The sequence below is a fragment of the Bombus pascuorum genome, chromosome 2 (assembly GCF_905332965.1).
Source record: "Bombus pascuorum chromosome 2, iyBomPasc1.1, whole genome shotgun sequence".
NCBI classification, from domain to species: Eukaryota; Metazoa; Arthropoda; class Insecta; order Hymenoptera; family Apidae; genus Bombus; species Bombus pascuorum.
This window is the reverse complement of record NC_083489.1, coordinates 8,263,209-8,284,313: the sequence shown is the minus strand read 5'-3', so window position 1 is coordinate 8,284,313 and position 21,105 is coordinate 8,263,209. Positions and strand designations below refer to the sequence as shown.

General features: G+C 45.5%; 1 protein-coding gene across 4 annotated transcripts in view; it reads left to right on the top strand.

Moving 5' to 3' along the window:
* LOC132904523 (uncharacterized) overlaps positions 1-21,105 on the top strand; it is a 165,401-nt gene that overhangs the window by 113,045 nt on the left and 31,251 nt on the right. For all 4 annotated transcript variants that reach the window (XM_060955092.1, XM_060955094.1, XM_060955093.1 and 1 more), the window contains 5 exons: positions 309-621; positions 1,629-1,871; positions 1,952-2,106; positions 2,185-3,054; positions 3,133-4,854. In XM_060955092.1, the coding sequence (XP_060811075.1) occupies positions 309-621; positions 1,629-1,871; positions 1,952-2,106; positions 2,185-3,054; positions 3,133-4,854 (3,303 nt within the window). The remainder of the gene's footprint in view (positions 1-308; positions 622-1,628; positions 1,872-1,951; positions 2,107-2,184; positions 3,055-3,132; positions 4,855-21,105) is intronic.

The following is a 21,105-nucleotide window of genomic DNA, read 5'->3' as shown; positions in this document are numbered from 1 at the left end:
GTTACGCTGAACTTGTTCGTCATTCCATAAATTACGCGGCGGCCACACATCCTGCTAATAAAGTGGTTCAATGACATCGCCAACGAGGAGAGGAAAGATCCGTGGTCAGCTACCGGGATTGTCGAGCGTCTCGTGGATGATTCATCGCGCGGTGCGAGCGCTAATCACCGGCTATTCGCTCTCGGTTCGCGTATAATTGCTCCCACGCGTACGATTCATCACGACGTTTCCATAGATGTTGACTAGTGACCAAACACGATTCAACGCGCGTGCCATTAATGGACGTATTTCCTTGTTTGCACGAACAGGTATAGCGAGAGTCTTGGATTCGACAGTTACACGCTCCCTCTCAATGAAAGAGACGAAGCGTCGCCACCGCCAACACCGCCAGTCCGAGACGCATCGAGCCTCAAAGGTGTCTGCTATGGCCCCGGTCACGAGAAGTACCCGTCGTGGCCGAGCGCGCCGGAGCGACACCCCGACGAGGATGTTCACAGCTCAGGGCACAGCGGATCGCATCGTTCCAAATCTTGGACCGATCACACCAACTACCCGAAGGAGAAGCCTGCCCAGTACACCAGACCGCACACGAAGAGGCCCAATCCTACGTTCACGCAGCAGGTAACGTATCTCTATGCCCATTCACAGTATCGTGTTGTAGCTCTCGATCGATTCGCCGCCGGTGGGAATTTTTCCTGATCCGATGTGTCAGCACGTCGATAAAATCTCACGATCCGATTCATTCGGTGTACTTACTCGCACCCGTGTCGGTACGGCAAGCATTCCTTCGCGTCACAGGTAGTTACGAAATTGAAAACTCATTTGCAAGGAGGTGAAGCACTTTCGGTGTTAACGAGTCACGAGCGGACACCGGCCAAGCTTATCGTACCATTTTCGGCGCGCTTCTGGTTGCACGCGAAATGTTCCACGAGAGGACAACGACGACGTGTGTCCGGGCACATGCAAAACCTCGGCCGCGGGAAGTTTAATTGGTCGAACCGTGCCGCGTTAAACATCGGTGGAACGACGGGCACGTCTGAACCTTGGTAAATCGCTACGCCCTAAAACGACGTGTATAATTAATCTCCCACACTCGCACCCTCCTTTCTCTCTCGCGGTGACATAATCGTCGCATGGTTGCGCCGGCGACTTCCTGAAAAGTAGGCCAACGATTTCGAGGCGAAGCGTTGTTTCGCCCGACCAGCGCCCCGTGTCTCCTCCCAAGACTTTTAAGAATCCTCGTCTTGTACACGGATTCCAACGTTTCCAGGTACAGGGGAACGTTAATGCGCCGTAATTCATTCGACTTTCCTTTTGCTCAATTTAGAACTTCCTTATTAGTTGGACGCGTTTTTTGCCCACTTCGGTAATTAGCTCGTTGCCTGGTGGTTTATTTTAAACCGAAAGGCATTACGCTGACACCCGATGGGAAGAGCGGCTCGCGTGGCAAAAACTGAATACAGCTTAAGTTCAATTACGCACCGAGGTTCAGGCAAATGTATGCGCGGCCTGTGCTGATTGCGCAATCGATTACGCAGCCCCGCGGTACAACACTCGTGTACGCGAAGGCGGACGGACGAAAGCGTTTCGAATACCACTCAGGAAAAACAACGATTTTCCTGTTGCAGCTGAAGACGGTGATGGAACGTTGCGAGAAGATCCCAGCGGAGACTTTCGAGTCGCGTAATAGAACCACCGTGGAAGAGGAATCGAGATTGTGGCCTCGCGTGGATCGCGAGGGCAAAGCTCTGGGTGATGCAGAGTATGTGGTGCCATCGCCTCCTGAACGCGAGCAACAAACGGCTCAGACCCTCAGTCATGCAGATTTGGAAGCCTACGTTAGAAGCTATCAAGATCCTCAAGTGTCCCAGGTAACGCTTAACCTTGGTCGTTCGATGTTTGCCCTTACCAATGGATTAACGTAGTAATTGGATTCTGCTTTGGTTGGTAGGTGGACATTTACAGGGAAGCAACCCTAACACAAGCGGGCCTTGAAGAGTACACGAGGGTGCAACATTCTCAGCAAGCTAGCTACGCACAATCCGAAGGTTATCACAGTTATGTTTCTAGTGTCGATTCTACGACGAACACTCCGTTCCTCGATAGGTACGATACTGGACAATTTATTCGATAATCGTTCGTTCATCTTGTGATGTAATATTTAAACTCAAATTGCTCGTGCAGGTTGAGAAGAGACAGCGAGGCAGTGGCACAGAGGCCAACGTCCACCTGGGAGGATACATCAAGGGAAGGAAGAGATAGCGTAGTGACGACGTCCAGTGGAAGCGCCTCGAGCAGCGAGACTTTGAAATGGCACGGGTCGATGTCGGACGTGAGCGTTTCCAGCGGATTGCCAGCTCGCCAGGGCGCTTCGGATCGGTGGCATCACGGATCGATGTCGGATGTGAGCAGCGTTAACGGTGGAATTTTGCCTCAGAAACCTAACAGCAGCTGTCATGACAAGTGGCAAGGATCTATGAGCGACGTCAGCACCAGCGGTTTATCTCCAACCACAAAGGGCAGGCACAGCGAGAAATGGCCAGACAAGTGGCAAGTTTCGATGAATGATCGCAACAAGCAGAGTCAGGGTAGATCTAGCTTGCCGGCTGTGATCAATCATTGCAACGCATCGACCAACGTAGCAGACGTTTCGTCGACCGTTCGAGAGAGCAAGTGGCAAGAGTCGAACATCGACGAAGAATCTCTAGTGGATAAATCGCAGTCAGGATCTCAGTGGGACAATTCGGTGAGGATCGAAGGTGATAAGTATGGTTCACTGGCTCAACCGATGCCACAGAGTCCAATTCGTCAGCAGCTCGGTGCTACGACCCCTCAGAGCCCCGAAAATTGGAACCCTATACATGGATCGATGTCTGATGTTAGTCAAGCGAACGGACATCCATGTAGCAAACAGTTGATCGCTCACAGTGCCAGAGTTCAGACTCCACAAAGACACCATTCAGAGAGTGTGTTGTACTTGGACCGCGAACGAAATCAACGCAAGCTGTACCCTGTTAGCACTACTCAGCCTCAGGAATCTACGCAATCTTCAAGGTGTCGTTATAATTCCACATACCTCAAAGATCCCTTGTCCTCATCAAAAGTTTATTAAATTTGTATTCTTTCTTTCAGAATGGTGCCGGCACTGCCTCAGCAGCCACAAATGTCAGTGGCAGAACGTATAAACGAGCTGGAGAAGCAACAGCAACAGCAACAACAGATGCGTTACACTTACCTGGATCCAGAAAAGCGTCACAGGGTCTCCGACCCAACGTTAAAAGCCATACAAAAGAAAGCCCTGCTTTCCTTCTACGAGAGACACCACCAGGCATCCTGGAGATCAGAACCGCAACTAGCCCAAGGAATAGCTCCTGCGCCTCAAAGCCCCCCTCCTCAGCCACCCCCTCGTCCTAGACCGCCTTCCTCGAGACGAGCGAGCTCCGCCTCCGACTACGCCAGTGGCACCTGGCGAGAAAATGGCAACAGAAATCAGAACCAAGGCAATGGGGAACTGTCGAGTCCTAAGCATCAGCACAGCAACAGCTGCGGTAGTCTCTCTACGGATTTGCTAGGCCCTGTGATAGTAGGGCCAGCTATATCGATCGACGATTGGGTGCCAGAAAGGCCACCCAAAAAACCACACTTGAGAAACGTTTACAACGACCGTGTACCCAGTCCCGATTTGCCACCGCCATCTCCTCCTACAGTGACTGAAAACGAAGTTCACGATTGCGATGATCCACTGCCACCTCCGCCACCAGAGCTCAGCGAAGATTGTTTCACAGAGAGCCAGCGCAAGCCCAGCAGCACGCACCATCAATCTGAGGAAACAAAGATTCGTGATAGATCTTGCGACAGACACAAGTTAGAGAGACACTCGATGAGAAGATCGAAACACGGTTCCAAGAGAGATCACGAAAAGTCCGGAAAATCTTCCCCAAATTCGCCCGTGAAGACGGTGCCCCAGGAACAAGAGCAACACCAATTCGTTAGACCTGCCATAGCATTGAAGCATGTCGACTCCGAGATGGTGCTGGAGAACGGTGTTTCAGCTGGATTTGCCACACATAGAATGGTGGCTACGGGTCGATCGAGTTTAAGATACCCGTCGACACAGAAGTTAATGGTGAATGGCAGAGTAACGCCAGCCAGGAGAATATCGGAGGAGCGGCCTTTCTCCAGCAGGCCACCGGCGCAACTACCTGATCTCATCTCGCAGCGATACAGCGACTCTGGGAACCAGAGACCTGCCCCTCAAGTACCCGTGGAACCGAGAATCATTCGACAAGAGTCGATGCGAGTGGACGGAACGCGAATCGACGTTTCTGGCTTACTCAGGAACGATTCGGCTCAGAGATTGGAATCCTCTTCTGGTCAGAGACCTCAGCCACAAGTGCCTAAGAACATCGATAAAAGTGCCTCGAGTAATCAATCTAATCAGGCAACGAGACCAAACTACCTGCCTGTGCCTGAGAATTCTAAGTGCGCGTCCAAATATCTAGAAGGTGGAAACCACAGTTTTTCGATTGGTAGTCCAGTGAAGACGGGCTACGAGGCCAATTCCAAAATGTTCCCGTCGGAGTCGAGTCCTCAGAAGTACCACGAGCCTCCGAAATACGTGCCCAACCATCACCAACGTCACGGAGATGTGACACAGAGGAACTACTACGCCCTGCCCCCTAAATACATCGACGCACCGAAACAAAAGCCTCAACCTCAGTGTCCTACGGATAGATACGGTGGTACTGGTTCACCTAGCTCTCCTCCTCCACCTCTGGCGCCGCGACAGAACACTCCAGGCAGGAAATCGTTGCCACCTCCGCCTCGACCGGCACCTCCACACGCGCTACAGGGGTAAGTTTGATGCTTTTTTAATGACCCTCGTCATTTCTCTGGTACGGCCCTTAAATTATTCTTCATTACGTTTACTTGTATGTATCAGCGACACAGCAGCCTGTTAATAAGACTGAAAATCGTTGGTTCGCATCGAAGATATCGCAGGAACCATTACCTCGCTTTTCGGCGGGCATTAGGAATTATAATTTTTTTGTCGCGTTTTGTAATCGCGAGAATGTCACGGATCGTTCGTTTTACAGTCGTCAATTAAAGATCTCAGAGAGAGGGTCGAAACGTCTATCGAGAAAAGGCGCACGGTATGCGATCGTCGAAGAGTTTGAGCCACGGAACGCACACGATCCTGTAATTGCGGCGTAATTGAATGGTAAATGGCTGCTGCCGCCGCTTGGCACTCGCAGGATCGTCCATTATACGTATAGTGTCCCATCGTACGGACCCCTTATCCTGCGATCGATCAGTTGAATTAGAGGCAACCGCGGATACACCTTACCCTACGCTGTTGACGGGATGCTTATTAACGACCCTCGAAGATCGATAGATCACTCGTGAAACTGACGCACCGCGTCGCGAGAACGTTCGAGCTACATCCCTTGATGGCGTCGTTTCACCGAGAACCGTAAACGCAACGCTTGCTTTTGATTTGTGGCTTGAGAAGAAACACGAAAAAAATTTTGCTGAAATTCCATGAGGATCAGCGTTAATCATCATTCCTCTCATAAAAACACGTAATGTTTGTTTAATAATTTGCAAGTTTATGACACATAATCTGTGTGAACTAGCCGGTTTCGAGCAATTTGCAACTTGTTCTCCTTATTAATGCTTCAGTGCCGCTTTTTATAATCAATTGATACAACACTGTAAAGCCATAGCCTCAAACTGGAATTCGATTATGAATTCCCGAAGATTAAAACTAAAAGTAAAAAAATTTGCGAACCAGCTTCTCTTGAAGTACTCAATATTCGTACGAAAGAAACTCGTGGACTCCCCAGACCGAACATCGTAGAATCGTTACTGGCTCGTACGAGCCTTGAGCAAGAATTACCGATGGATTATCAAGCTACGAAGCCAGACGAGATCCCTTGATGCTCGTTTTTGTGCCGGTTTAAATCCAGGAACTCGTAAATCCCCGGGGATCAGCACCAGCGATGCCGATAGTTCGGCGAACTCTTGGCTCGCTCGTTAATTATTTTCTCGTTCGTCCGCTCGACCGAATCGTATGCATTACCATGAGATTATCATTGCAAATCTAACGGTGCCCATTACCGCGTTGATTTACGAGCGTGTGACTTTCCCTGAATCGCGTCCGGTGAGAGTCTTAAACGACATCGTCGCTGGCTGCCAACGAATGACTCCTCGGAACTGTTCACGATGCCCGCTGGTTTTAATCGTCACGTCCACGTAAATTCACCATTAAACTCTGAAATCGTTATTCCCTCGCGAACCTTCAGCTTTTTATCTGCTTCGTCTCTGCCGCGGGTTCTCTTTGTTTCCGCCGCGTCCTTGACAAAGTTGTTGCTTGAAACTCTTATAATCTTCAGAAGAACCAGAGGGGTATTGAACCTTAATTGCGATCGGTTACCTCAAAGATAGAAAACGCGAAACGAAGAAGGTACAACTTGTCTCGAACCTCGTTCAAACCAGTCGTGGTTGCAAGAAAAAAGTCGTCAGTGGCTTCCTTGCAACGCGAGTCTTTGCGTTCTTGAAAAGCAAGAACTCGGGCAAGGTCGATCGCACACGAAGCGCCCTGCTATCCGGAGGATCATGGTAGTGCGTTTCACGGAAGCGGAGGTTCTCCGTGACCCAGCGCCTCTTTGTTCACCGGTCCGTGATTTTTTGGGTCATGAGACGCACTTTGACCAATTGCAGAAATCAACGACGAGATTATACCTGCAAAGGAGAAGGATCGCGAACGACTTCATCCAAATGGAAGAAAATTAACGATGGATTAATAGTAATTGCACGGTTGTGAAGATTCACCGGTCGGACTCGTTCCACGGAGGGCACAGGATGTAGGCTCGATCTCACAGAGCGATAAGTCTTTTCACCTTTCTTTTGTTTCGTTCTCGCTCTGATTGGGTGACCAGCTTGGCTTCTGTGATGGTTGAGTTGTCGACTGCGACGGACGAGATTCCGACCCCGCGACACGGTTCGGGAAGCAAACGCTCCGCTTCGTTTTGACCTTCGACGGGAAGAGACAAGACAGAGAGATCTTCTGTGCCATGAAGTTGGCAGGTATTTAACGTGGCTGCCGATTCTTCTCGCCTGCCGCCTCTCCCTCTTTCTTTCTTTCATCCGGGGTATTCAAGCGGAGGCTTAACCTTTCGGCTAAACCGAGCCACGAGGCAGAAATGTCAGAAAAAAGGTTACCGCGTGGCACCACGGGCGTGTTTGCCTGTTCTTCGGTGCTCGATTATGCTCGCCGTGGCACTGCTGTTCCACCACACGGATAGAAAAGTTGAACGCGTGAGAATTCGTCGACTATTCGGCCTCGTCCAATAAGAAAGATCCCCGTGTGTAGCGAGTTAGAACACGATACAGTTCTATGTTTGAATCTTCTCTTAACTCTCATAGCAGACAACGGTAGACGCGTTCCACGCCGGTACTCAAGAAATCACGCGAATTTATTTTTCTGCGATAACATCTGGTCAGCATCAAACTGACGGGAAAAATGCGCTGATTCAGATTGCAGATTCCATTCGAGGCGGTAATCTAATCGCGTAATTGCGATTGTGCTTCGGCTTCGTGCCTGGTCGAGTGCGCAAAAATGTATTTTCGTAGGAAACGTCTGCTGGTTCAATTGCCACGATTAAACAATCCCTAGAATGGATCGACGTTTCTCTTAATAACGATCGTAAAGTCATAGTTATTCGAAGAATGTTAGTTTAAAAATTATTCCACCGTTTTGATTACGTGACTACCCGCAGCGTAGTTACTGATACTCTTTATGCTGGCAGTTTCGCTTTCCGTTACGAGTTCGATGTTCGAAGAGATTAATGATACGACCATAAATATGTACATATCATTCAGCGTAAATATATTTAAGAAAATAGTAGCGTTTCCAGAGGGAAAGTGGAATGATTCTATTGAACACGAGCTATTCTTGAAATACTTGTTAAAAAATTCTGCCCATGGAATTTAAAGAAAGAACCAAAGTTTATAGCAGACATTTCTCTTTGAAACAAAATTATTCGACCTTAACTATTAACGGCGCCAATTTGCTCGTTAGCCACGCTCGACAATCTAAATTGTACGCATTTCTTGGGAACAAAGTCGCTTGGAGACGTCTCGTCAGATGTGGAACACGATTGACATACATGACTGATCTCATTTTAGCCCTCCACTGTTTTAATAAGCAATATTTCATTCTTCAAGCTACTAACTTAAATAAAGCATCTGGTTAGATGTCACTATCATCATGGTATTCGAGCCGAGTCTTCACGTTTCCCCAGTTCTCTTCGTTTCGCTCTTGAATCGTACCTTAGTCCCTTTCTTCTCACCGCTGCACAAGCAAAACTCGTTCCATTCTGCACCTGAGATTGCATGGAAGAAAGACCGCGACCTCGACAGGGTAACCGACGAGTATGCCAAGTATCGCTTAACATCGGTTACTTGTCGTCGAATCTCCTCTCTTTACCACGTCGGATGACACCGCATAAGGCTATAGCCAAGGAAGAAAAAGAAGTCCACGGTATATCGTATTATCGCTAGTCGAGACGATTTTTCTTGTTTTATCGCCACCACGCTTCGAATCCAATACCTGCTCGCGTCAAAGGAATTAGATTAACCTTTCTTCCAAAGACGTGATTCTTAAAGCAATGAATAGATACAGAATACATAGATTTTTCTTGCAAACTTTGACATGACTATTAAAAATACATTGACCTTGAAGATTACATTGTATTGAAGAGTTTTAAAACGAAAGGAAAGATTTTTCGTTCGAACGAACTCAATATGATTACGAGTTCAATATGAGATAATACTAAAATGTAAAAAACTTTGCTAAAAAGGAAGAAGACGTAACGTTATGGTGAACGACATTCGTTATGAAAGTGTATATTTGCGTAGCGACATCGACGATCACATGATATAATCGTAATTCGTAATGGGTAAATTGTAAATTATTATTTCACGATTACATTTGTACTTAGAACTTCGATTTTGATTACAATTAGGTAGTTTGACGTCAAAGAACATAGGAGAATGTGTTCGAATCGATCGCGGAAAAATTTATTATATGTTTATCTGTTCGTTTATTCTATCGATCCACTCAAGGCTCGATAAGCGATTTCGAAACTAGAGAATTTTATTTGCCATTCTTGCGACGGCGGGCTGTGAAATAAAAACTCCAGTTGTTTGATCGTGGAATCGACGGATTATCTCTAAAATATATATATTTATCGGGCGTAGTTACAGTTATCGGTTTTCGATCTCGCGAGGGGAAATGCGAGAAAGCATCGTTCGATATACTTTTAATTAAACGATTTATCTCTACGGATATGAGTCATAAAATAATTCACTCGTTTGATAACAAGAAGTAACAAATAAGAAATGATACATCATAATATATATTGCTGACTCTCGTCGCATGAAGTTATCATCCTCAAAGTATCGTTTAACTATTCACACGATTATCCGCAGCGAAGATGTAAATGCGTGTGTCGCAAGAGTACGATGCAACATCTACTAATTATCAACGGTAATTAAAAGGAGAACGATGCCAGTGTTCTGGTTGCGGCAGAAGTACTTTCGTCGGTCGGAAAGTCGAGCACGGTAGCACACTCATTCGAGCAGCCTTCCAACAACTCGTAACGTCCTCCCTTCGTGCGTGGCGAGACTCGTTTGACGACTTGCCAAGAAACGGGGTCAATTGCATGCAATCCTGACTAATTCTAAGCGGGTTTAGAAGCGATAGTGGTAGCGTATACGCCTTCATTAACTAGTCTATTAACATCCGACGAAAAGAAAGTGTCTTACATTGTTAGCAAATTTCGTAACTGTACGACCATTGGAGCAGAAGCGACATTCATAAAACCTGTAATACTCGGATGGTTTTGCTTGTTTAGATTTTATTTGGTGCAGCTAACGACTCTGCTGAAATATTATGAAATTTTCAGTCTAACGAGGTAAACTTTATCAACCCGCGAATTAGTATATCTAATCGACTTTATGTTTTCGCGAAGAACGGAAACGCCTACCGGGAGTCTCAGATAACCCGTTATAAATATTGGAACAGATATATACATTTAATTAATTGCTGGTCGTAATATAGCGATTACAGATTTACCGGATAGGTCGTTTTACAAGCAACTTTTACGCGAATTGATATTGATTCGCACGATTTATTGTGTAACGAGTTTCCCTTCGTTCCTCGTTAACCTCGATCATCACCGTTTCCACGTACAATATTTTCTACGTATTTTCTTCTTGATTTCTCCATTCTATATTCCTTTTCTATATTTTATATCCTTTTTCTATATTCTCCAGATTGCTAATACTTTATCGGTTATGCCTCGGATTAATTGAAAACAATTATCGAAATTAATACTTTCGTTGAAGATCTGTAGTTTTAATCTCTAAAATACGGTAGTCTATCTAATTTGCTGACTCTGACGAGCGTCCTCGTCTCGACTTTGACTTCGACTTCGTTCCAAACGGAGCATCGAGGAAGCTCGGGGGGTATAGGAAGCAAGTGACAAGGGACAGGAATGACAACGACGAAAGAAGACAATGGGCAGCGAGTCGAGACCGACGAACACCGGACACGGACTCACGGGAGCGTCTCGAGGAACGGTATCTTCATGGCGACACTTTATCTCACGAGTAAATGGTCAAATTGCTCGACATTATTAACCAAGTAATTTACCGTTAGAACGCGTGGTCTGAAAAAATGTTCGAGCCGATCGTTTTTTCTTTAAGCCTCGATCGAGGCTAATTCTACAGTGAAAAATGTCTACGTGTCGCTTGCACCTGGGTAAACACGTGTACCGCCTACTTCCTCGTCGATGAAGCCCACCTTCCATCGTCTCGTTCCGTCAAGTAGTCCAGTTTCGCTGGCGTTCCATTTAATTGGCTCCTGTTAACATCAATTCACCGTGTCGACGATAAGGTCCGCCACTACCTCGAGGTGTTTTGCTTCCCGCAGCTTTCACTGCGTTCACTGGTTTTACTTTTCCCCTTAGAATCCTTTGACTTCAGATTTATCGCATTTTCAATTAACCTTTTTGTGCGAGTACATTTTCATAAATCATTATCTCTAAACGCAAAAAAGAATAACAAAGCTGAATGCAATATAATTATCAAGTCAAAGCTTTCCTACATCTCCAAAATAGAAACGTTTTGGCTCGTGATATCGAATCTCCGAAATAAAAAACTAAATCCTCTTCCGTCGGCCACGTGTTTCCAACGAAGGGACTATTATTTCGATGGGTGGTCTGAGGACCTGGCAAACAATCGAACGAAAAAAACGTTAGACCTGTGCGCGCTTCGGATGATCACATGCGATTGTTCGGAGCCACGTGTGGCCGAACTGTCGCGCAATAAAAGCTCCGGATCGTAAAGTTTCCGGTGTGTTCACGAGTCGACCGACCCAGGGACGAACGAGCGCATAAAGGACCGCGACGTTTCACGACCCCTCGCGACACGGCCCAAGAAATCGTTAACCGCTGCTCTCTGGAAAATTGCCGAGGGTCAGTGACATTGGTGGCCAGGGGTAACCGCGACTGTTGCACCTGCAAGAAGGCCAGCCATTAAACCGCAGAGATCACGGGCGCATCCTCTGGTGCTACGGATGATGTTCGTCTTCTGCGCGTGTGGAATAGAACGTCTGCATCACGACGACCGCATCGCTACGATATAAATAGGATGACGCTATTCCGGCACTCGAATTCCTGAAAATAATGTTTGCACGAGAATATTGAGAAATAGTCGTGAGCGGAAGCTTTGAGGCTAGAGATCGAATGTTTCTCGGAATTCTTGAAAAAATTGCGGAAGAATATGATAAAATTTAGGTATCTCTACCATGTCTCTACTTGGAATTTCGTCGTGATGACTGTTTATAGGAATTACGTATTATTTAAGATATAAATAATAGCAAAAGTGGGTGGGAAATAAGAAATATAATTGGTTTTGAGCTTATTCAAGAGCGTAGGTTCGCAGTAGACCAACCGCAGTTGATGCTGGTAGAGGTAACATAAACAGAGAGATAATAAATTCTTCTTGCTGAAACATAACGATCCGATTATTCTTGTGAGACAACCCCTAACTATGATGTCCGTAAATTACGAAATGACTTGTATAAACTTGAAGGTTGTGGTATTAGGTATACTGATAGATTATGCATTATCGTGAGAGTCGAACGTGACGAGAGCTTATGTATTTCCTCCGTTCCAGTGTCTCTGATGTACAACGTGTCGGACACTGCTGTTTGCATTACAATTATGCTACATCCGTGGCTAAACTTCCAGATTTTGTTTGAGAAAGAACATAAAGAATTTCAACGTCCAGCTTAAACCAAAGGTTTGGCAAACACATGGGGAACAAAAATCATCTGGTGAGCAATCTCCGTTTTCAAAATGGACAAGGGCTTTGTCCATTTCCTCTGCATGAAAAACCGTTCACGGCGGTTACAACAGATGTGCATACGTGAACACAATGTCCCAAAGCAAATCGATGAGAAGTCAGACTCCATGATGTCGTAGAAATCGACGTAGATCTCGATCTGATTGACAGCGTGTCACGGTGAACGTGGTCGCTGTGAATACGGCGCCGGCAGTGAATTTATTAGACCAGGTCCGACAAATGAAAGAACTCTTCGTAAAATTAATGGACGAAGATGCCAACGTGTGATTAGCAATTTGTTTTTCTTACGCGAGCCGGCTGTTCGCCAAATTTCGATACCAGCTTAAATCGACTTTGTGCCTGCGAGAGGATCCAGGGTCGCGAATCGACCGGAATAGCATCCGCCATATATACATACACGACAGTTACATTAGAGGCATTACCGATGTCCAGAATAACGAATGACAGCACCGGGAAAAAGTCAGATGGTTTACCTATGCGAGGATCAAGATGGTCGTTCGCTTGTTTGACGACTATATTAGCGGTTCTCGATTAAGTGTTTCGTAAATCTTCATATGTCACATCCACGTGACATATTTTTTGAATAATTCACGTTTGAAGTGCATCTACGTTTAGGATATTGGTGAGGCTTCAATTTTCTGAAAAATATCGTTACAGTAACTAAGTTTTCAACGTAACTATTATTATTATTATTTTTTTCTTTCGATTGTGGATTAAGAAATCATTTATTTTTCGTGGATGCTTATTAGTGGTTGACTGGAAGTATGAACTTTCGCCGGAGCGTCTCCGCCTTCGACTATTACGATAGGAAAAATATCTGCACGAAGAGTAGCATTGTCCTCGTTCTCGTAATCTGTCATTCCGTTCGCTGGAAAGAGAGCAAAGTATAAATGCACTTTCTATGGCATCGTTTTTCCAGCTGTCCGCGGAAGTGCACCGATAACCGCTCCATTGATAAATGGGAACAAGCCTCGCCACTTTGCAATATGTCATGTACTTCAGCGACTCTTGCCCTCGTGATTCTTCCCATAAACCTACGTGTTTTTTTACGAAAGCATCTTCCACGCGTTCGCAGTCGATAATATACTCCTTCCATTGAATGCAAAGCATTCCTTCGATTCCAGATATTTGGCTCGCATCCAGCAAACAGAATCCAACATTTAGAATAATACCGATTTCCACGAAAAACAAGTCTCGTACAAAGCTCATGTACATATCGTGATATTAAGCACGCGGTGGCTCCTATTTATAGAAATGCTCTGTGCGATATTTAAGCCATGAATGTCAGCGTAATAACGCCCTTGCTGAAACGCCTGCTCCTGAAATGAAACGTCGGGACGGAGGTCGGGAAGCGCTCAGAACTAGAATTTGGAAAGTTGCCCGATTCGAGACGGTCTTTCGCTCGACACCCATCGAATTACGGACCCAGTGGCGCCAAAATAGAATTTCAAGCTCGATCGGTTGTTATCCCTTGAAAAAATACACGACTGACGACGTTCATTTGTCTGCCGGTTAAAAATCATATCTCATCGAGTTTCGGACCGGGATTGTTCACGGGAGAGAAGCAGGGTCGGATAAAAAGTAACGGTGCCGGTATACGAGCCTCTCCGGTGTTACTCATCGCGCGCAGCGCGCATGCAGCTTTTGCCCAGGAGCGGCCATAAAAATCAGGTGAAACTGGCCCGCTTGTTTCGCTTCTTTACCTCTCTGCTCCTTCTTTTTTTTCCATTGCCTTTTTGCTCTCGCTTTCTTTCTTTCGTTTTATCCACGATGCTCATCCGAGGATCTCGCGATGTTATCGTTGCTCACGTTTCGTCCCCGTGAATTCCATTCGTCATCGAGAGATCATGGACACGATTCCATCCAGCGCATACGCGATAAGTAGAAGTCCTATATTTTGACTCGTTCGGCTCGCCACGGTATTTCACCCGATCAATCAAATCAGATGCTACTCTGGACGAGATGCTTTCTCTCTTTATCCCTTGTTCTTTCCACCCGACTACGTGTCTCGTGATACTCGCGAGGGTACCCGAATGTCTACGGGTGTCGAAGAAGAAGTTGCTTCTTGAATCGATGAAGATGGAGAAGGAACGAGGAAGAACGAGACTCGTATTTTCGATCGATCGAGCATGAAAGAGATGGAACGAGCTGGAACGCAAAACGGTGGTGGAAGGTAGTAGAAGAGAGGGGTAAGAGAGGTCTTGGCCAAGTATTCAGCCGCGTTGTGCGTCAAACTCACTTACCTACGACAATCGCCGCGGGCTGTGCCGGTTTTCTGTCTTGGGACGAGCGGATCCGCTCGATCTCAGCGGGCAGACCTGTTATTACACGGGAATGCGAAAAAGGAGGACCGGACCTTCGCAGATCGAGGAAACTGTTAAAAATGTATGGCCGTAACTGAACACGCCTGACCGCCCTTCGCTTCTAATAAACGTGGCTAACGTACCGAGGAAGAGTAGACGTGCCACGTATATAGAAAAGATTCAGCGCGTTGGGAGGCGGCGAGTCAGATGTCGATGGAAATTTTACGGCGGACGCGACTGACCATGGTTTCTCAGAAGCATATGTGCGAAATGTTAGATCTCGTCTAGCATCGCTAATAGATCAACTTGCTAACTGGTGAAGACAAGCTCACTCGTCATACGGTTTTACGATCTTCTCGGCATTATCCTTCTTCGTTTAGCCCCTATTTCTCTGTACACTGTTTTTGAGAAATTGATTCGATTATTTTATAATTACAGTTTCTGATTAAGAAATTATTTGATTAATAATTGTTAATCAAATGGGAACATATAAAAAAAATTATCTGAAATGAAGTACGCGAAGTTTGAAATATCCGAGGACGGCTCTCGATACTGACTCTCTCTATATAAAAAAAAGATGAAGGACAAGAAAGACTCCTTATATTTCTATTCCATAAAATCGGCCGGCATCTGCGCCGGTGATCGTCCGTAAACTCGCCACCCCTTGTCGACGCTCTCCACGATTGTGTATCATCGAAACGAATTGTCGAAGATCGGAGATTGCAGAAGGTTCGTGTAAATTACGCGACGTGTGCGTAGACCCGACTTGGCTTGCGTTCGAGCCTTCGATACCGCGGAGATTTAATCACAACTCGAATGAATACCTCGGTCATGTTTATTACGCGAAAAGGATAATCACGCGTCTGGTACAGAGTACAGATCGATGGGGATGACGTTTACAGCGTCCTGCCGCTGAACCGACAGCCAGGAAAGCTTCGGCGTCCTTTTCGAAGTCATAAACTCTCGCTTCGCAACTTCGGCAGTTGTAACATATAAATTACAGTATTCGCGGCTACGGCCTGTGCCCACCATGGCCGTAACTTACGAACGTTGTCCTCCTAGGAAACGAGTTATGACTGCAGATGTTGCAACCTGCGAATCACGGGCCTGTAGCGTATAATAATCCACAGACCAACCGCCCATTTAGGAATTAATTCGTAAAGCTTGTTGTACGGCAATGAACAATCCACGAACGATGTAAAGTAGCTTCCATGATCGTTCGTGTATCGTTTTCATTGTTTCCCCGAAATATTAGAAACGGAGTCAACGTTCGTATACTACGATACAAACTATTATCTTGAAAGTTAGATATAGCGAACAATATAGCTGTGTATTATTTTAGTACATCGCTCGTAGTAACTTATTTCAAACAAGAAATCGAATTGATTCTGCATATGTTTGTATGTATTGAATACGATAGATGCAGATGACGATTGGTGCGTTAAATTTCACTATTCCACTGAAGTATCCTTTCACCCCACTCAGAGAGTTCGAATTCGTGGCACGGCATCACGAAACGAAAGGCAATCCAGAAAAGAGCGAATCACATATCTCAGAGTTTATTAGCCGCTCTCTAGACATCAAATTAAACCGGTTCCCCGGGCAGATACATCTCGTGTCGTTTCCACCGTAGCACGGTAGTAGTCAGGTAGACCTGTCAACGGCATTAATGCGATTCAGGGGTGCGAGCATGAGCGTTCCCCGCACTATTTACATGCGTACAGTTTGCCGGTTCAGATCACAGGGGAAGATAATGAGACACGTTGACCTGTCCCCGTGTATTCGTCCCTGGATCAGACCCCTCGCCGCTCTTCGTGGACCTTCGGCTAACGTCGTCTGCTCTGTCCTTGTCCGCCTCTCTGCAGCCTTTCTATCTCCCTCTCGCTCGTACGCCTTCCCCTTCTTCAACGCGGCGTCGACGATCGCGACCCGTGCTCCCCAGTCATTCCGTTGACAGCGTTCGTGGCGTTTGTGTCGCGTCGGTCTTTCCGAAAGTCGATGACAGCTGTCAACACACAGTGGCATCATTGATACTCGAACGCGATTCAGTTGGTATACGAATGTCGATCGTAGTTTATTCGTCGTTCTCGGTGTTCCTCGATCTTTCTCAGCGTGTTCAAACGGAGTACACAACGGCGAGTGAAGAAGGGATTAAAGGGATGTTGACAAATGTGTGATTGGTTGCACGGTGACGAGACAGAACAGAAGGCGAAAACGCGAGTGGGTAGCACCTTCGGCGGAGATACGATGATTTGAGGTGTTTGTAACGCCGCGACACGAGCACACGGCTGATGGACAGATGTTGAATCTGAACATTTACAACGTCGTGGGCAGCATCGGCACGATGGTTTTCGGGAGCAATAAATTCCGGATACGAAGGTACGCGTTGATTTGAATAATGTCTCTGAATGTCTGGGTCTTTACGATTTTTTTTTCCTTTATAGTCGACACGATTGGTTCACTTAACGGGCTATTGACAATTTGTCTCTTTAGAAATATCATATTCATAAAATCTTCTAATTTATAAAAACGAGGAAAAATATAGACATGGAAATACCCATACTATTCTCAGTATTCTAAACACCGGACGTTGACTTTAACCTTAATTTATAGCACCGAGCAAATAATCTTCGATCACGGTGTACCGTTCTCTTCGTAATACAACATATCTTGTATAAGTCAATCTTATCTCAGACTTGGATTTTATTCGAATCTAGTAGATTACCGAATTCCATTCACGTTTCTCCATATCTCTAGACCTAATTGATAATGTCAACTTATCCTCTAATATTCAATGCACCGTATCAGTCAAAAGTTTTAGTTTTCATTTACGTCGAGGTTTCGAAAATCGCGGTCACTGATCTGCGCAACTCTTCCGCGATGGTGTGCTCAGGTCTCGTGACAGGAAGCAAAATTTGACCGTTACGCTCGACAAATCGTTCAGAAGAACACGTAGGAAGAGAGATTCGGTTCATTGGAGCGAAATTGGTGGGTAGCGGTGGACCCAATGCTTCGTTCGTTTTTTACGATAGCGCGTCGCGGTTGAAAAACATCGACTGGGGTCGGGGGTTCGCTTAGGAAACGTAGTGGAAGAGGCATGCACTGGTAAGAAACGCACGCTATCGCGTCATTCATTTTCACCTGTTTGATAAAAAGATACAGTGGGTTCACTGCGTGGTTTATCGGCGTATTTGCGTGCGTGTATTGAACGATAAGTAGAAAGTTTATCGGCCGACGAGCTTTCCGCTTGACAGTGATGGATGAACTCGTGGATAGTTTTCTTGTCGTGGAGCGTAGGTCTTGAGTGATCCAGTCGGAAAAAAATCCTTGGAACGAATTAACAGAGGACATGGGTCTCTAGGCGATCAGAGTTCACGAATGATCACCATCTTGGCTAATTTTCGATCGTGACCTAACATACTCTGTTATATTGATTCTACGGAAGAATCGAACGATCTCAAGTTCCAACGATCTCTTTGCTTGTACAATATTATAGGGTCGTAGCGATCAAATGGAGAGTCATCGAGGAAATATTCAATGTTTTGCTTGGTTACCGTCTCAGACGAAGCTTTGAAAAAGAACGCGTATGAATATCGAGGCGTTACCGTTCAAAGGCTTCCCGTAGCCACCGCTTCTTCTGGAAGCCTTCCAAGGTAGCTGAGAACAAAGCGTCGTCTGTTACTCTCATCCATTGAAAAATAAGATGTTGATCGTTCCTTATGACACAGCAAACCGTTCGAAAATAATTCCGTTTCTTCACAACAATGCCCATCAATCAACCGGATAAGCGATATTAGCGTCGCACATTACACGCTCGAACCCGTTGAATTTTAAGTTTTAGCGCCGACGAGGAGAACTCGCGTAGAAAAACCGTTTGACGAAGCGGATTAACGTATCTAGCTTTTCACGTGTGTTCGTATTAATTAACTCATCCATCGACCACACGTGTATATACATATACATTTGATACGGTTCGCAGATAGATATAGGATGGCTAGTTTCAGGGGAATCGGCTTACGTAGCCTAAGAAGTAACCGAGCAAGCGAAGCCTGGGAACTATCCGTTCGATACGGCCGCAACAGGCAAGAAAGAATAGCAAAGCGAGCGTGTCTTTCGTTGGCTGACTCTCCTCGTGCCTCGTACTCTATTTGTCGTGCTTCGTGATCCTCATAGAGTCGCGCAAGGACGCTTTATTTATCGAACTCGATGATCGAGGTTCATCGTTGACTTTATTGGCGATTCGCGGTCGATTCGTGAATACGTATTCTCGACGTATTCAGTAACGACGCATGGTTGTCTCGTATCTCTCTCTTTCTCTTTCCCTTTCTTTCTTTCGTATCCTCTACATATATTTCTCCCTACTCCCCCCTCCCTTCTCCTTTTCCCCATACGCGCGCTCTTTCTCCCAATCTCCTAACTATATTGTATGTACACCATGTAGTAGGTTGTTATTTAACTGCCGGATCAAACGGATATTTAACCGGTTAATTTAACGTTTACACGTTACGCCGCGACGGCCGTATTTATTTCCGCTTCTTGCCGCCAGCAACGGTGCCTCGCGTATTTACTTGTTGCAGTACGTTAAACGTGTAACTCAAACGTGTTTATCATTCCTTCCTTTCTTTCCTCTCTTTCACTCTTTTAATCGAAATATTTTTTCACTTTGTTCCTCGTTCGATTCGTAGCCCAAACATGGCAATTAAAGGAACTTTATGGAACGTTTCCATTTCGCCGGATTCAGTTCAGGGTATGCAGGCTGAATTACTGCAAGAAAGGTGAAATGCCAATGTTGTATCGCGCCGTTCAACTTGCAACATCGTTTCAAAACTTCTCTCTCTTTATTATACCTTCTTCTTCCACCTTTCGTGTTTGTCAGCACGTTTCTCCGTTATGGAGACGGAGCGCAGCTGCGGCAAGAAGATAGCAAACAAACCTGTTGGTAATAAACAATTATCGCCTGCTTTGTCGCAATTAATTTGTTTACGATAGTATATGGTGTGTATACAATATCAAAATTACTAAATATATCGAATACAAATTTTGGAAAATTTTCCTAACATTATGAGATCAGACTTTTTCCGAGCAGGCAACCATCGATGAAAACACGCGCTCGATTGTACGATAATTCTGTCCTAGTTTTTCGCCTCGACTCTCAAGTAATCAGTTTCCTCTAAACATCCAAATCTTCACCATCTTTCCACGGAGTCCTCCTTTCTCACGTTCCACTTCGATCGATAAAAACACGCAAAAATTTACGGAGAACATCGGTGCCCTTTCGAATTAAAGTCTTTCAAGGTATCTCTCAATCGGCGCCCTCGCGTCTACGAGAGTTCATTCTCGTCGTCTGCTCGCGATCCGACTATCAACAATCGCTTTCCCCAGGCTACCGGTATTATCGACTCTCGATTATCATGTTCTGAGATTCTAATTGCGCTCATTTCGAGATTAACGCGTATCCATGGTCCGATCTTGTCTCGATCAAAGTCATCGATCGATTAATAATGATTAGAAAGGACCGGAAGCGGCCTTGCTATCTCTCTTAGGAGCATCTCAGACTTGGCAGCCAGCTCTTCCGGTCCTCTCTTTGCGACACGCTTCGCTGTGTCTGACATAATGGACCGTTGTTCTCTCACGAACGAGACTTCAGTCTCATGGTCGACTAATAGCCGCTGTGAATCTACTAAGCTCGTTTTTTCTTCGGATAGATTGCGGTAAAATGACTGTGATAAAAGATGTAATAGAGCAATTAGATATAAAATTTGAAACATAGATCAATATTTCATGGAATTCCTCTAACCTCATAAATTTTATTTTATTGTAGTTGAATAACAAATAGAGTAAAAATGATCTATTCTGCTTTCTGATCAGAATAATATTTTATTTCATAATTCTAAATACGTAGGCATATGACCACACAAATGAGAGAATTAATAGGCATATCAATAAATAGAGCAGTCATGGATAAAACCGTAAAAAGCTACAATGGTTTAAATACTACGAAGTATCTAGAATATATCAGCTGTAAAAAAAAACAAATTTCCACGACATCGCGTATATCGTAGTGGTCAACTCAACTGGCACAATCGGTCGTCTATTAACTCCGTTCCCCGGTAAACGCATCTTCGTTTCAATTCCGCGTACAGCTACACCCATTCATTGGCTGGCTTTCAATCAGGACGCTTCGACCTCTCTGTACAAGATGAAATATCGCCGCTAATGGACTGTTCAATTAAATCGCTCTTCTCGGAAAATAAATCCATCATCGAGGAAGAGACACGCCTCGGGACCGAGTTTAACGGTAGACTTGGCACAGTCGTTCTATCGATATTCCATCCCGATTAATGTATTTCACGCGAATTTTCCGCTC